Source organism: Magnolia sinica, chromosome 15 (genome assembly GCF_029962835.1).
Source record: "Magnolia sinica isolate HGM2019 chromosome 15, MsV1, whole genome shotgun sequence".
Lineage (NCBI taxonomy): Eukaryota > Viridiplantae > Streptophyta > Magnoliopsida > Magnoliales > Magnoliaceae > Magnolia > Magnolia sinica.
Window position 1 is genome coordinate 27,796,018 of NC_080587.1, and position 16,918 is coordinate 27,812,935.

General features: G+C 38.4%; 1 protein-coding gene across 8 annotated transcripts in view; it reads left to right on the top strand.

Annotated features, from left to right (window-relative positions):
• Nucleotides 1-16,918, top strand: part of LOC131228184 (pullulanase 1, chloroplastic) — a 166,046-nt gene that overhangs the window by 86,299 nt on the left and 62,829 nt on the right. For 6 of the 8 annotated variants that reach the window (XR_009162745.1, XM_058224045.1, XM_058224041.1 and 3 more), the window contains 2 exons: nucleotides 1,533-1,623; nucleotides 10,936-11,007. Coding sequence is in view for 7 of the 8 variants with exons in the window: in XM_058224045.1 (XP_058080028.1) it covers nucleotides 1,533-1,623; nucleotides 10,936-11,007 (163 nt within the window). In the remaining variant the exon portion in view is untranslated. The remainder of the gene's footprint in view (nucleotides 1-1,532; nucleotides 1,624-10,935; nucleotides 11,008-16,918) is intronic. The other 2 variants (XM_058224043.1, XM_058224044.1) reach the window with 1 other exon arrangement.

A 16,918-nucleotide genomic window follows, 5' to 3' on the forward strand; every position in this document is an offset into this window, starting at 1 on the left:
TGTTTAAAGAGTATTACACTTAAACTGTCAGCTTGAGTATTTAGTTTATGTATATGCTATTCCTAAGATCCAACCAGTGTTCGAAGTATCGGTATCACTACAAGTTTCGCTGGCCAGGGATACGGAAACAATATCGATGTCGCCAATAAAATCACTGATAACCAGAAATGCGGGGAAACATGGGAAGAACAGTAGAATTTTCAGCGAAACTTCTGGAGATGTTAAAATATACATATTTGCATATTTAAAAATAAATAAAACTGCAAAAATAATGCATACATAACAAGTCTCCAATTAATTGGGCCTTAAAAGCATGTGCTGTTGTAAGAAATCAGTCCAACCATCCTATTCAGCCTATTTAACTGTCCAACCTTCCATCCAAACATCCATCGATATTGCAAAATATCAACAACACATGATATTTCACCAAGAAATCATCAACAATTGGAGAGGAAACAAAAGATTGTGATCACAATATCGCGCATGTTGTGATATCGATAATATCAAGATATTATTAATATTATCAATGACAAATTGAACACTACATACAATCATGTGCCCATGGAAAAAAAAAATTGAAATAATTTTTTTTCTAATAAACAAAGTTCTGATGATATCAATAAGTCGGCGATATTATTGAAATATTGTCGATACACTTATGATACAAGCATTACCTAGAATTTACATAGTTGAAAATATAGGCAATACGTTGGCGATATTGATGCATTGGCAATACAAGCAACAACTAGAATTTACATAGTTGAAAATATTGATGATTACATTAGTGATATTGATACAATTCTTGGAATTTCTGATACTACAAGCGTTATTGATATTGCTACTAGTGTTATCGGTATCGACGAGCTTGAGATAATATCGGAGATAATTCAAACACTGGATCCAACCAAATAGTTTGGGAAATGATTCTTTCCAGCCCATATTCTTTTTGTAAGATTATCGATAAAGAATTTATTCTATTATGCAGTGTATCTTTGCAGAATTTGCTTCCAAATGCCCTAGTTATTATCCGGGGGGTGGGGTTGAGTTGTTTAAAGCCAATGGTCTTGATATGGGGGCTTTAGAGAAACAAGCGATCTGTCTGCTAGAAATTGTCTGTTCTTTGTCTTGATCTTGGAAATAGGTGCCATAATATTAAATATACATATACCCTCTTTTCCTAGCTCAAAAAAGTCTCCAAGAAAAAATTGTATAACTTGAATTGAGGCTCCTTTCTAAGGAAAACTAAGTTGAACTGAACATATGACGTTGACGTTGCTGGTTCACATGCATTTCACTAGGTAAGATGAGCAGGTGTGGTGTGGTGTATCCTACTTGTTTCCATGTCCAGAAGGGGTTTGTCCTCTCCTCACTTGATGAAACACAGTGTACTCCATGGAGCTACTATGATTATTAAGTCCTTGTATTGGATTCCATTAACTGAGATGATTCATTGTTTGCTACAATATTTGAATTGTCTCCTTGACATCTTATTGTGCATTTATCATTTAACAAGCATTTCTGAAATTTCTTAGCTTTAATGATCGAATACGAGATGCGGTACTTGGTGGATCTCCATTTGGTCCTCCACTTCAACAGGGTTTCGTGACAGGTTTATCTTTGCAGGTAGTCGATTCTTTCCTGGTTTTTGCACAATGCCTTCCTGTCTTCAAAATGACTTTCACTTCAATCTTTGTCAATGAAGTATATGTTGTTGAACCACTCTTAGTTTTATGGAATTGTTTTGTGATTACAATCTTTGCAATACATTCTTAATGAATATGGCTGAATATGGCGTGTAACTTATGATTGAAGTGGCGGTAGTTTCCTTGATAACCTGTGTCAGCAGATTTAATGTGTTTTTAAGGACTGTTCACCTACAACCCATTGCACAGTGGACTGTCATATTTCAGAATCTAACAAATCTCTCTCTCTCTCTCTCTCTCTCTCTCTCTCTCTCTCTCTCTCTCTCTCTCTCTCCCCTTTTTGTTATTATTACTCTTCTGCTTTTCGTTACAAACTTCTGTTATTTTAATACGGCATAGATAACTTTTTCCTTTCGTGTCACGAGTGTTGTTGTGATAGGTGTGTTATGTAGTTATGCATTTTGATGAGAAATTAAGGGAAATCATTGACAAGAATAAGAATAAACTTCCTTAAGATTAAATTTAACCATGTTTAACAAAATGCTTTGATTGATAAGGTATTGTCAGCATCATCTAAGCCTTATCCTTACACAAATTCTGTTCAACCATTCCACTCCATGAAGGACCATATCCTTTGCTAAACCACAGGTCATTAAATCTTTTTTCTACTAACTCCACCCATGTCCATTTGGCTTTCCCCTTATATCACGCCCCGAAATCCAGCACCTAGGTATGCTCGACCCTGATCCTGCACCCAGGGGCGTGACTCAATATTGCTTTGTTTACCCTCCATAATCCACACACAAATCATTACATAATTCCCACCGCCGAAATATATATCCATCTCAAAACTAAACAAACAAACATTAACCAAAAGGAAATAAAATATCCTTGTCTCAAAATACAACTCATCTCCACCATAATCTAATGAGTAAAAAACCCACAACTTTCAAACGAAACTAAATCTAAATAAAAGAAAATAAAGCTATCTAGCAATCCTCTTCTCATGTTCTCTGCTAAGATCTTGTTCCTGAAATTTAAAATCGCAAAAGGATAAGAAGTGAAGCCTAATGAGTAAATCACAACACAAGTTTTGAAAATAAAAATATATACGGCCCGAATAAAACATAATTTTTTTTTTCCAAAACACTTGGAAATCCACATGCATAATTTAAAATCCAACACCTGCAAATCCAATGTCCTTCACATTCGACATGATCATGGATGAATGACTGTAATAATCCCTTCTTTTTTTTTTTTTTGTTTTTTTTGAAGATTGAAGAAAATTTTATTAACAAGACCCACATGGCAAAACCAACAGGAAAATAATTACTAATAAACAAAGTTTCCAATGCGATTTTCATATGAAATAAATCATGCATGAATAGATGCAAACTATGCAAGAATATTCACGATAATAACCACAATAATCAATACAGTTGATTCATTTGAACATCAAGGTTGTTTCACACCAGTCAGCTAACACTCTCCCAAAATACAATACCCGTCCTCGCTGTGATCTTTTGCAATCCTATCATGCTCACCCAACTAGCCTCTCAATGAGAGACCCATTTGTATGTTAGCTAGTTAGACTACTACCCTAGCCTGGTGGTGGACTATTGCAATCCAACATGCTCACCCAGCTGGCCTCGTAGTAAGGGACCCATTCGTATATTAGCTAGTTAGACTGCTTCTCTACCTGGCCTCACAATGGTCTTTTGCAATGCACCCTGCTCACCCACTCGGTCTCGCAATAGAGGTTCCAAGAGGTACCAATTAGACTTCTTGGATTTTCAACCTAGGTCTCGATCGCCCCACCAATTTATTCTTTTAAGGATTTTCAACCCAGAGGACTTGGTTGCTCCACCTATTTGCTTTAGGGATTTTCAACCCAGAGGACTTGATCACACACCTATTTTCCTGTGTCCCAAACACAATAATGAACCTCATGATATCCAATGATGCGTGGTTCACATGATACATGACGCCTCTCTCCAGAATCAATATTTTCAAAAGGGGATCCCTCAATCAAAACCATAATACATACAATGTAAATAACGCCATCATGATTTTAGAATATGCAGCTCATCATGCACAATCTTAACTTTACCAAAATTCCAAAAGAAAAATTTGCAATGCATAGTTCAAATATGTAAATTTGGAAGTACATTTGAAACCCTAGAGAATTTGAAAGTGCAGAATAGTGTTGGAAAAAAGTGTAGAGAACAGGCCTTGGGAAAAATCTGAACTGACAGCTTCCCTGGAATTGTACAGATTAATGATGGAATTTTGGGAAAATTACACCGTAGTCCCATGAATGTGTAAAAAAAGAAGAAGATATAGCTGCTGGATTCCGAATTTTGCACAAGGGAACCCTAGAATTTTCATGATATTGCATACTAGAGCTGGAACTTGCATCACAAATCCTAGAATTCCATCATTAATCTATAATTCCAAGATTTTAAAGAAGAGACAAGAAAATCAACATTTAGGTAGATCAAACCCTAGGATTTTTCATCATGTGCATTAAGAAAAGAAAAGAAACAAAATAAAAGATAGTTTGAGAAGAAAGAACTTGTGATGAAATCCACTCATTAAATTTTAAAGAAAAAGGACCTGTAGGGTTTTCCAATTACAACTGTAATTGGCTGGAAATTGGTAATGATTACTTGCACATGTAATTGTTGGGTGACATAGTTGAAGATGATTTGGTGATTATAGTGTGGAGAAAAGAGGAGAAGAGGAAAGAAGAGAGTTTGGGGGAAATATTGTGTGTTAGCCAACATGCCCTAACACACAATGTTTTATTATAATAGAACATATATTACACTACAAGAGAAGAGGACAGTGTGCACATGCACTTACATTAAAAGAGCCACTAACCACACACACTATACACTAGCACTCTTTAGACTCCCCCTCAAGTTGGAGCATAGATGTTGATCATGCCTAACTTGTCACGAACACGATGAAAAGCATCTCGACTCAAAGACTTTGTAAGAACATCAGTAAGCCGATCCCCGGATCGAACAAAAGGGCTAATGATTTCCTTGAGGCAACTTTCTCCGGAATAAAATGACAATCGACCTCAATGTAGTTGGTTTGCTCATGAAAAACCGGGTTACGAGCAATATGGATGGACGCTTGGTTGTTACAATGAAGAGGAATAGGAGCCGAATGAGGATAGCCAAGTTCTTCAAGAAGAGTGTGAAGCCACATGAGCTCACACGTCGCATAAGCCATAACACGATATTCTGATTCAGCCAAGGACCGAGCAAAACCGGTTGCGTCTTGCTCTTCCATATGATAAGATTGCCATCTAGGAAGGTACAAAAGCCGGATTTAGAGCGGCAATCATAAATATTACTTGCACAATCAACATTAGAATAGCTAGAAAGATGAAGATGACCATGTGACTAAAAGCGGAGGCCAAGACTTGGGCTAATTTTAGATACTGAAGTATGCGGTATACAGCCGTGAGATGTGAAGCACAAGGAGCTTGCACGAATTGACTAAGAACACCCATGACAAAGGAGAGATCTAAGCAAGTAATAGTCAGGTAAGTGAGTCAGCCTAGAAGTCGTCGATTCATCTTGGGATTAGAAAGGAGAGCACCATCATCTGGCCGAAGCTTCTGCGAAGTATCCATGGGGGTGGTAGCAGGTTTGCATCCTAACATGCCGGTTTTTATGAGAAGATCAACTGCATATTTTTGTTATGACAAGACCAACCTGAATGAGGAGCGAATAACTTCAATTCCTAGGAAGTTGCGAAGAGGACCAAGATCTTTGATCTCAAACTTGGTCTTCAAAAATTCTTTGACCTCCCACATTCCAACGGAATCACTACCGGACATAACAATATCATCCACATACACAACGAGAACAATGATGCTTGTTGATCGACGACATATAAAGAGGGAATGATTGGCATGACTACGAATAAAGCTGAATTACATGAGAGCCTGACTAAATTTTTTGAACCATGCACGCGGGGATTGTTTGAGTCCATAAAGAGCCATTTTTAACCAATATATAAGCGCATGGTTGTGGAAAGCAACAAAGCCAGGAGGTTGATGCATGTAGACTTCCTCTGCACGGTCCCCATGGATAAATGCATTCTTAACATCAAGTTGAAGAAAGGGCCAGGATAAATTAACGGCCAAGGAGATCACAACACGAATAGAATTAAGCTTAACCACCAGAGAGAATGTCTTGAAGTAATACACACCATGAGTTTGCGTGTAGCCCCTAGCAACAAGACGGGCTTTATAGTGATCAATGGAGCCGTCTGGAAGGAACTTGATCGTGTAAACCCATTGACATCCAACAAGTTTATGCCCTTAAGGAAGAGGCACAAGCTCCCAAGTATAATTCTTCTTAAGAGCAGATATTTCTTCTATCATCGCCTTTGTTCAATCAAGACTTTGAAGAGCATGTGAGAAAGACCGAGGAATAGTCTGTGATGAAAGGGAAGCTGTAAACGACTGAAAAGACTGTGAAAGATGATAATACGAAATAAAATTACTAATGGGGTGTTGAGTACAAGCTCGTGACCATTTGCGCAAGGCAATTGGGAGATCCAAACTCGAGGAAGGAGAGTCACCTGAGCCAATATCCAAAGTGAGTGGAAGGGTGGATGGCTGAGCGTGTGAAGACTTATCTCGACGATGATACACCCGCAATGGCTTAGGGTCACCCAAATCACCAATAGGATGCTGAACGGAGGGGAGAGGAGTTTCCCCGTGATCACTAGTGGAAAGAGGAAGATAATAAGAGTCATGCTCCCCCTGACTCGCAAGAGGATTACAGAAGGATCGACTTGGAGCTGAAAAAAAAAAAAACATCCTCAAAGAAGGTTATATTGGCAGCGACATATTTCTTGCGAGTCAAGGGGTCATAACATTCATACCCTTTCTGACTCCGAGTGTATCCTAAGAAGACACGTTTAATTGCCCTAGGGCTAAGTTTATCATTACTTCTATACAAAATTCGAACAAAGCATGTGCAACAAAAAACTTTAGGTGGTAGAGGAAATAGATTGTCATGAGGATACAATATAGTAAATGAAGATTTGTAAGAAAAGATACGTGAGAGTATATGATTAATAAGAAAAGTAGCAGTTATAAGAGCATCACCCCAAAAATTTTTAAGTAGGTGTTTACCAAGGAGAAGGGTGCGAGCAACTTCAAGAAGATGACGATTCTTTCATTCTACGATACCATTTTGTTGAGGTGTGAGAGCACGTGACGTTCGAGACAAAATACCATGCTCCTGCAAGAAGGACAGAAAGGCAATGGACATGTATTCCCCCCATAATCGAATGGAGGGTTTTGATGGAACATTGAAACTGAGTGTACACTTCATGATAAAACACTTTAAACGCATCAAACACTTCACTCTTAGATTTCGAAAGATAACCCAAATCATGCGTGAATAATTATCAATAAAGGTGATAAAATATCTAATTCCAAAAGTGGAGGTAACCGGAGCTGGTCTCCAGACATCTGAGTGAACCAAAGCAAAAGGTTGAGGTTTCCTCCTTGAAGAGCATGGAGGAAACATAGCACGATGATGTTTAGACAATTCACAAATATTACAACATAACAGTTTAGTAATAGATAAGGAGGGAAACAAAATTCTCAATCTAACTATTGATGGGTAGCCGTCATCGTGTCATGGACCCTTGATGCAGAGAAAGGGTTCTAGAAGCTGCAGCGGGTGTATCATCGAGAAGATAAATGCCTCCCCGCTTATGCCCCCCACCAGTCACTATCTTTGTTTGTAGGTCCTGGAATAAACAATATGAAGGGGAGAAGGTAATGAAACAATTTAATAATTTAGTAAGAGAGCTAACAGACAATAAGTTTAATGGAAAACGAGGCCCATGTAAGACTGAGGGCTGAGGCAAGGAAGGAGAGAGCGATGGAACTAATCCCGGAGATGAGAGTTTGGGTTCCATCTGCAACTATGACATACTGAGTGTGGGGAGAAGGTGAATAAGAGGAAAAGAGTTGTGACTTATTGGTCATATTGGAGGAAGCCCCAGAGTCTATGACTTAGGTGGTAGGAGAGGATGACACAAGAAGAGCAGTACCTGACTGGGCCAAAGCTGCGTGAGAAGGCTCATGAATATCATGAACATGAAGCCGCATCAAGGCATCATATGTAGCCCGAGAAATGATGAGAGACTTTCCTGAATAAGACTGCTCAACTGTGGAAGCAATAGAAGCAATGACACACGTAGGACGACCATGAGCTGCCAGCAATAATCAATAGTGTGATTGATTCCACCGCAATGCAAACAAATGCAGGAACCATCAAGTCCTCATTCATGTCCACTACGACTATGAAGATTACGGTCGCCACGACTAGGATCTCTCTCGCGACCTCTACCACGACCACCATAACAAAAAATGCACCCTGAACTCAAGGATGGTGCCCGAAGACTAAGAAGAAGAAGAGAAGACTGATTGCCAGCAAGATGTGCCGAACGCTCTGGTGGTAAAAATGAATGGGAAGGAAGAGCGGAGACAGTAGCGCGCTGGCACATGGCATAGACTGTCGTCAATGGGGGAAGAAGAGGATCCAGCACAACAACCTGATGTCAAACATGAGGACAATCGAAGTTCAACCTGACTAGGAATTGCATGATATGAGTATCGTCCCGCTGCTTATGGGCATGTTCATGATCTTCTTTACATTTAGAAGGAAGAGGCTGATACAGGTCCAACTTATCCCACATGCCCCGAAGTGTCGAATAGTAATATTTTACTGATCTTGAGTTTTGTTGGAACCGACCAATTTCTTGAATAAGATGGAATACCTGTGAAAAATTCTGAGACTTCGAGAACATTCATGAAGCGTATCCCAAATGCCTTTAGCTGAGGATTAAAACATCACTGAGGGGCTAATCGAAGAATCCATACTATTCAACAACCATGCAATAACTTGATAATTCTCCTTTGTCCAAGACTTGTAGGTTGCATCTATAGAGCTTGGATGATCATCTAAAATATACGACTTCTCACGGGCTCCTAAGAACACTTTTACAGATTGTGCCTATTGAAGATAATTATTACCGCTTAACTTAATGGAGGTAATTTGCAAGGGGTTGGATTCAAGAGAGCCCATGCCAAGAGATGAGGGCCCTTTGTCGTCCATAGGAGACTCCAAGTAAGAAGGATTGATTCAAACTACTCTTTCTCACTCAATCCTTCAAGGGAATGAGAGATATTGTCCAAAACTTGTAGGTAGCATCTGTAGAGCTTGGATGATCATCCAAAATATATGACTTCTCATGGGCTCTTAAGAACACTTTTACAGATTGTGCCCATTGAAGATAATTGTCACCATTCAACTTAATGGAGATAATTTGCAAGGGGTTGGATTCAAGAGAGCCTATGCCAAGAGATGAGGGCCCTTTGTCGTCCATAGGAGACTCCAAGTAAGAATGATTGATTCAAACAACGATTTCTCACTCAATCCTTCAAGGGAATGAGAGATAAACCTCAAAAAATTAGTAATCTTCAAAAATAACAAGAAACCCAGTCAGATCTGAAGCAACCGAGTGAAAAACGGCCCAACCGCACGTCAATTTGAGGTTAAAACCTACTCAAACATGAATCATAGCTAAAAATCTTCCATCAGTAGCTTGGGAGGAAGATTTCGGTCCATCTTGAGCAAAGAAACTAAAGAAAAACGTATCGATTTGAGGTAGATTGAAGAAAAACAGATGAAGGACCTGATTTTAGAATTTCTCTATTTCAACCAAAATAGCATGAAAAGTCTAAAAAAGTATGAAAAAAATCATAACAAATCTTCTAAAATCAAGATTTATCAAACCCCTAAACTTTTAGCTCAAATGAGGTCAATGCGTCCATACAATGCTGATGACTGCTAATGTCAGCAAGATGTCATGTCGCCTTTCAACTTGTTGGATGCGGAATGCCTTGATCTATGCTTTGATACCAATTAGAAGATGATTTGATGATTATAGTGTGGAGAAAAGAGGAGAAGAGTGAGAGAGAAGAAGAGGAAAGAAGAGAGTTTGGAGGAAATGTTGTGTGTTAGCCAACATCCCCTAACACAATGTTTTATTAGAATAGAGCATATAGTATACTGCAGGAGGAGGAAAGTTTGCACATGCACTTACATTAAAAGTTCCACTAACCACATACACTATACACTAATACTCTCTAAAGACATCACTTACATTTGACTACAATGATTACATTATACCATTGTTTGTTTTACAGGGGCATTACTGTAGAAATGGGCCTATAGAAATGGGCCTTTTACTGTGTAAAAATGTAATGATTACAATTTCCTTTACATGTTTACTTTATGACGCAGGAGGGATATGATGAGGTCGATCACCGTCTTCCTCAGGGAATAACTACTCCGAATCTACGGAGGTCTCTGGACTTCTCACAGAGCTTCCTCGAATCCATGAGGGATAAAAATAGAAATGATATCTAATAAATTCGAAAATAAATTGATTGATGATAAAAATAAATAAATAAACGAAATTACAATCCTTTAAATAATGAGCTCAAACCTAGGATGGAGTTTTAGACTCAAACACCCTAAAAAACGTGACTTACTATAAATACTAAACTTACTATTTATAGACGGTCACTGTTCCTACTAGACTTCATGTTTTTTGGCCAAAAATAGTAAGTGTCCAATTTAGCCTAACCACGTTATTCTCCTAATTTTTCTAAGCCCTTTTCATGTTGGCATGACTCCTACAACCCAAAGGATCAAAAGTTATACTTGAACTAAAACTTACTATTTATAGTAAAAACGAAAATAAAAGGTACTTTTGACCATCAATCTGATGGAATCTCGCAAATCCGGTGTGGGCAATCCGGCGTAGCGGGGTCGGTTGGCTAAAGTAGCTTCTCCTACCCCAAAATCATATATGATATGTCGAAAAACTCATCCCAGTTTGCGAGATACGACTATTTTAAGGTTCTAACGTTCCGGATCATTTCCGCCTCCGATCGGCATTCTCTAGTCCATCTTTTCCATGAAACTGTCTGCGACCCTATCTACATCACTTTACATGTTTATTTAACTGTTGTTTTTTATGCCGTAATTCTCTCTTAACCAAACACCTGAATAGATAATGATGGTTCATTTACTTTCAATTACATTGGAAATTGGACAACCAAACAGCCCCTTAGTGAACTTTGATCTTTTTGTGGTTTACTTAATTAATAAATTATGGTCTTTTATAATAGTTAGTACAACTTTTAATTGATATCATTATGCTACCTTTTCTATAGCCTAATGGACACGACCATGGTGATGCGGCTGTCATGGGCAATGCGCTTGCAGCATTAAAGGATCACATCCAGGTTTCAGCTTCTTAGCACAGCCATTTGCTTCTAACATTTTGATATTTGTTTCTTGACGTCATCTATGTCTTAAGAGTTTGTTTCATTACTCTATCTAATTATAGATATATAACATGACCAGTGAACACACCCATTTATCCATGTCATCCAATCAATAGGTCACCTCTTGAAAAGGCCATGGCTCAAAAATTAGATCAATCAGAATATCCTAAAAAGTCTGATCAATCTCTTACTATTGAGTGCACCTTGCAAATCATGAAACTGGACCATCCAATTATTCTAGAACATGTCATTTTCACATCATTGGTGTATACCACTCAATCGATGAGCCACCTCTCACATATTAAACTTGCAACAATTGGATGTTTCTCACCCATTTAATACATTTTGGGGTTGACCAATTGTTTCAGACTAAACTGCATCAAGCTTGTTGTCAGAGACATCAATGCAGTTACATGGGCTGTCCAAGAGCTGGCTATTGATTGACCAAGTTTCAGGGTTCTCCCGGAAGTGGGTGGTTGATCAAACCTCTAAGCTTTACCAATCACTGTAAATATTTTTATTTTATCGGTGACTGTTCCAAGAAGCAACTTGTCAATCGGACAATGACCACATTGACGGATTGTGTTGTGTTTGTGTCATGATTATTGCTTGTAGTGTCATTATCGATGCATGTATCACACTCTTGGAATACAGGAACATATCTGTATTGCATGTATTGGGTAATGTATCTTTATCTGAAGGAAACATTGGGAGAATATTGGGAAAGTGATGGAATTTTTTGATAATACCTTCAAGGATGTTAAAAGACACATGATTAAACACTAAGAACTCAAAATATCACAAACAAAAGCATGCATAATAAGTTTCCTTTTTATAGGGTCCTAAACTATTACTGTCTAAGAGAAGTGATGCAATTATATACAAAAATTAGTTCATGTAATTCATAAATCGTAAAATACAAGTACGAAATATACGCATACATTAAGCAATTTACGCTGATCAACATTATTTAAAAAAATATGAATGTTTAATTATTTTTTGCAATTTTTTATTGAAAATATTTTTTTTGGAAAATTGAAGAAATTGCCACCAATCTGTAGATCGGCCTACAAGACTCTCTAGTGATTTTTTGACATCTTACTTCCAATTAAAATTGGTAAAAATGGAAGAAGTCAGGATTTTCCCTAAATTCTTTGATTTTTCCCAAATTCGAAAATCTAAGCGCTAAATCCATGATTTTGCATGCAAATCATACATAATTATGGTTTCTAGCTTGTTTCTACTGATTATGAATAAACTATTGAAGTAAAAGCAAAGAAAATACCAAACAATCTTATCTAATGGGTTTTGGTTTGTTTTTGCCTTTTGATCTTGATTTCCATTCCAAAAACAAGATTTGTTCCGAACAACTCGCAAGGAGTTGCCTATATGTAGTTTAGAATAGATCCCTTAAAAAAATCCAGGAGAAAATGGTGTTTTTTCGTTCATTTAATTTTTAAGGGTGGGGGACGCTATTGTGGTTTTGTCGATACATTTTCAGTATCGCACATCACCAATGCAGAACACCTAGGGAGTTAAAACTCCATAGTATTGCCCGATACATCGTGATATTGGTGATGTATTTCAATGTATTGTCCAGCACCTTTTATAAAGTTTCATTGTTTCGTAGATATTGTCTTATATTTATTATGACCAAGGGTATCAACTGATACTATCGTTATCGCATGTGTCGAGGTCAATGTTTTAGAGTATCAATATCATTACATGTATCGATGTTCAGGATACAGAAACATGTATTGATATTGTGATATTATCTCAATACTTGGAAAAATATCGGTAACTAAGGGACGTGGGAAACATACGGAAAAAAGTAGAAATTTCAATGAAACTTCAGGAGATGTTAAGAGACACATGTTTACATAATTAGGAATTTAAAAAAAAAAAAAAAAAAAAAAAAAAAAAAACTACACACAATAAGTTTCCATTTTATAAGGGCCTAAACCATGTGCTGTTGAAAAAAAAAAAAGCAGTGAAATTATATCCAAAATGAGTTCATGTCATTCTAAAACATCCATTTTTAATTTGAGGGGTAAAGTTTGAGTAAATTAAGATTTCCCTAGTTTTCTCCAGAGACCAAAATATTGCTAGTATTGCCAGATATTGCCAATAATATTGAAATTATAAGCAACCTTTTGTATTACTAGGGGTTTTAGTATTGTTGACCTGGCAATACCAATAATATTGCCAATATTTGGAACATTGGTTGATGATAAGACTTAAGGAAGGCCATATATGCAGATAATACGTGCATGAAAATTTGTCACTTATGCCCCAATTTTTCTGTTATCGTGTCATGTGTAGGACATCTGATCCATGCAAAAGATAGACCCATAAAGAAGTTTGCTGGCATAGAAGTTAGGTTGATCAATTTAATGAGGTCTTTCATGCTTGTACAGTCACGCATGATATGTTCATGGACTTAATTGTCTAGCCTGTCTAATAAGTAAACCTACCAGATTGACACTAGGCAGTTTTCATTCTATAGCTGATGCAGGACATGAAATTCAAATATGATGTGCAAGATTTTTAGGCTTTAGATCACACTAGTTCAGAGACAATCACACAAAATTCCACATCCCACATAACGTCATGCACTCAACAAGGGGAATCTGCACGGGTCCAGGCCTACACAGGCTAGGGCTGGATCAGTAAAAATTAAGGACCAAACGATACTCAAAGGAGAGTAAATTCATCCACACATGCACAGAAATATTTCCCCAATCCAAGGGATTCGTAGGTTCAATTCGGGGAACCCTAGGGTTAAAGAAAAGGGATAGAAATTGGGGATTTATGACAATCTAAGGTTAGGGCTAGGGAAATCAGGTGAGAGATGAGTGAAAGAGAGGAGAGAGAGAACCTGTAACCAACCCACGCATGTAGACAGCAGGTTGGGCCTGACGCATGCGCGCTGATGGCTGACCGCACGTATGTGGGACCCACGAACCCAAAAAACGCCCTCTTGGGTTTGGTCGGCCAGGGTTGAGCTTCAAAACCTCCAAGTTTCAAGTCGATCCGATGTACGGTCTGGGCGTGGAGCTTCGCCGAAGTTTCAGCCCTCTTGCAGGGCCAGATTCTGGAATTCTGCTGAAGATAGGAAAGTTGCTGCAATAAAGGACAAATTTGTAGCGCAAATGATTGTGGGAGATGAGAAGGGTGGATGGTAGAAGATGGGAGCGAATCGGGATAAATATGGCTTCGCACCACAGTAGTTAGCCCTTTAAAGAAGGGAGGGCTTCGCACCCAATTAGGTTTTCATAACTCGAATAGGAGCAGGAAAACACATCAATTTTTATTAATATTCATTAAGAAAAAAAGCCTACATGGGGTGCTCATTTGTAAGAAAACCCTATACCCCTAAAACTCGCGCTATGTGTGCAACCTATTACTTGGCGATGAAGTAAATACAAATAATAACTAATTAAAGTAATCTAAACCGTTCATGATATTCCAAATAACATTAATAAGCAAAATCTAAAATATGAGACTAATCGGAATAGTGGGCCACGATCAAGAGAACCCATGATGGGCTTTATTTAACTATCGGGCCCACTCCAACGAACCAAAACTCAGTTTTCTAATTAGGGGGCCCTCCTTGGACATCATCATCGATCCAGATCAACAGTGGGGCCCTCCTCCTTGCATGCGTGCATGGAGGGGGAGACGTGCATGTAAGCGAGATGTACCCATCGATTCTCCGGCTGCGAAGGTTTCACCACTGGCGAAACAAAACTCCTAAACCGCTCTGAATTGTAAGGATCAAGTCTCTGAAGCTCCTCCTCAGCAAGCCACGTACTGTCTGAAGCTGGGCGTGACATCTATTTAACCAGGTACTTCTAAAACCTGCCGTCCGACATGGATATTATCTGATGATCCAATATATCATTTATCTCCTTTCTGGGTGTGGGAAGGGTAGGTATGGGAGGTAGAAGCTGGGAAGATGGGTTGGGAGGGGGCCATGGATTAAGGGAAATGTTTGGGGAATCAGGATGGTTAGGTGACAGGCCGGACAATGTATCAGTGGTCCCTTGAAATGCAACTAGATCCTCCACCTTAAATGTGAGACTAATTCCCATGGAAGGTGAAAGATCTACCTCATACGCGTTGAGATCGTTTCGTTTTATAAATTTGAATGGTCCAGTGCTATGCGCTTGTAATTTATGAATGGCTCCCTGAGGGTACTGCTCTGGCCTGATGCGGACCATCACAGAGTCTCTTACATTGAATTCTTTGAAACGTTTATGTTGATCTGTAGAAAGTGAGTAATGTTCATTACTAGTCATGACCTTTTGCCTGATTTCTTGATGCCATGAATAAATGTGATGTGCAAAAGACTCTGCAGACTCTGACGGCCTATGGGATAGTGACATATGGACAAGATCAATAGGTTTCCTAGGTTTATAACCAGTAGTGACTTCAAAAGGACTTAGACTTGTGGATCTATTGACAAAACTATTAAATGCAAACTTGACTATAGCTAGTACGGTGTCCCACGTCCTGGTGTGTTGTATATCCCTTATAGTGAAAACTCATCCGGTAGATCATCAGAAAAGATATCATGAAACTCATCCACTACCGGAATGGCCTCAGTGGGTAACTCTACAATAGCCTCTTGACCACCTGCCTGAGATTGTGCATCTTTTCCAATGGTGGTGTTTGCCCTGGCGAAGGTCTCTAGTCGGGTAATGCGCACATCAAGCTGCTCAAAGCGTTGGTCCATACGTTGTTCCAAGCGCTTACCTAAAGACTCAACCTGCTGGGTCAACTTGTTCACTGATTTTTGCAATTGCTCCATGTTTAGTGTAGGTGCAAGCCAAAACCACGACCCGTATGTGTGGGCATATGACTGCTAACTCAACCTAAAGACCTACTATGACGCTAGCAAAATCCTGCAATATAGTTGACAAAATATAAGAACGTGTTTTTATTTATTTATTTTTTAAAATTTAAGAAGCAACCTAGTTTCTAAAAACGAAAATTGAAAGTTTCTAAAAACAAATTAGGAAAGTTTCTAAAAAAAAACAACCTAGTTTCTAAAACCGAAAAAGGAAAGTTTCTAAAAATAGAAAGTTAGTTTCTAAAAAAGAAAAAGGAAAGTAAACTACTTTCTAAAAAAAAGAAAAAGGAAAGGAAATTAATTTCTAAAAACAGATTAAGAAAGTTTCTAAAAATAGAAAAGGAAAGTTTCTAAACCTAGAAATAGAAATCTAAGTTAATTTCTAAAATAATTCAAGGGGATGACAGAAAATTTCAGCAGCTTATGTCAGCGTTTATGGACCTCTAAACAGCCATATATGATGATAATTGATGCGTAATGGACATAAACAACTAAATCGTAAACATGTAATGCATTCCCCAATAAGAACCCTAAGCTCTGATACCAAATTTGATGCAGGACATGAAATTCAAATATGATGTGCAAGATTTTCAGGCTTTAGATCACACTAGTTCAGAGACAATCACACAAAATTCCACATCCCACATAACGTCAAGCACTCAACAAGGGGAATCTGCACGGGTCTAGGCCTACACAGGCTAGGGTTGGATCAGTAAAAATTATGGACCAAACAATAGTCAAAGGAGAGCAAATTCATCCACACATGCACATAAATATTTCCCCAATCCAAGGGATTCACAGGTTCAATTTGGGGAACCCTAGGGTTAAAGAAATGGGATAGAAATTGGGGATTTATGACAATCTAGGGTTAGAGTTAGGGAAATCAGGTGCAAGAGGAGTGAAAGAGAGGAGAGAGAGAACCTGTAACCAACCCACGCATGTGGATAGCGGGTTGGGCTTGACATGTGTGGGGCCTACAATCCCAAAAAACGCCCTCTTGGGTTTAGTTGGCCA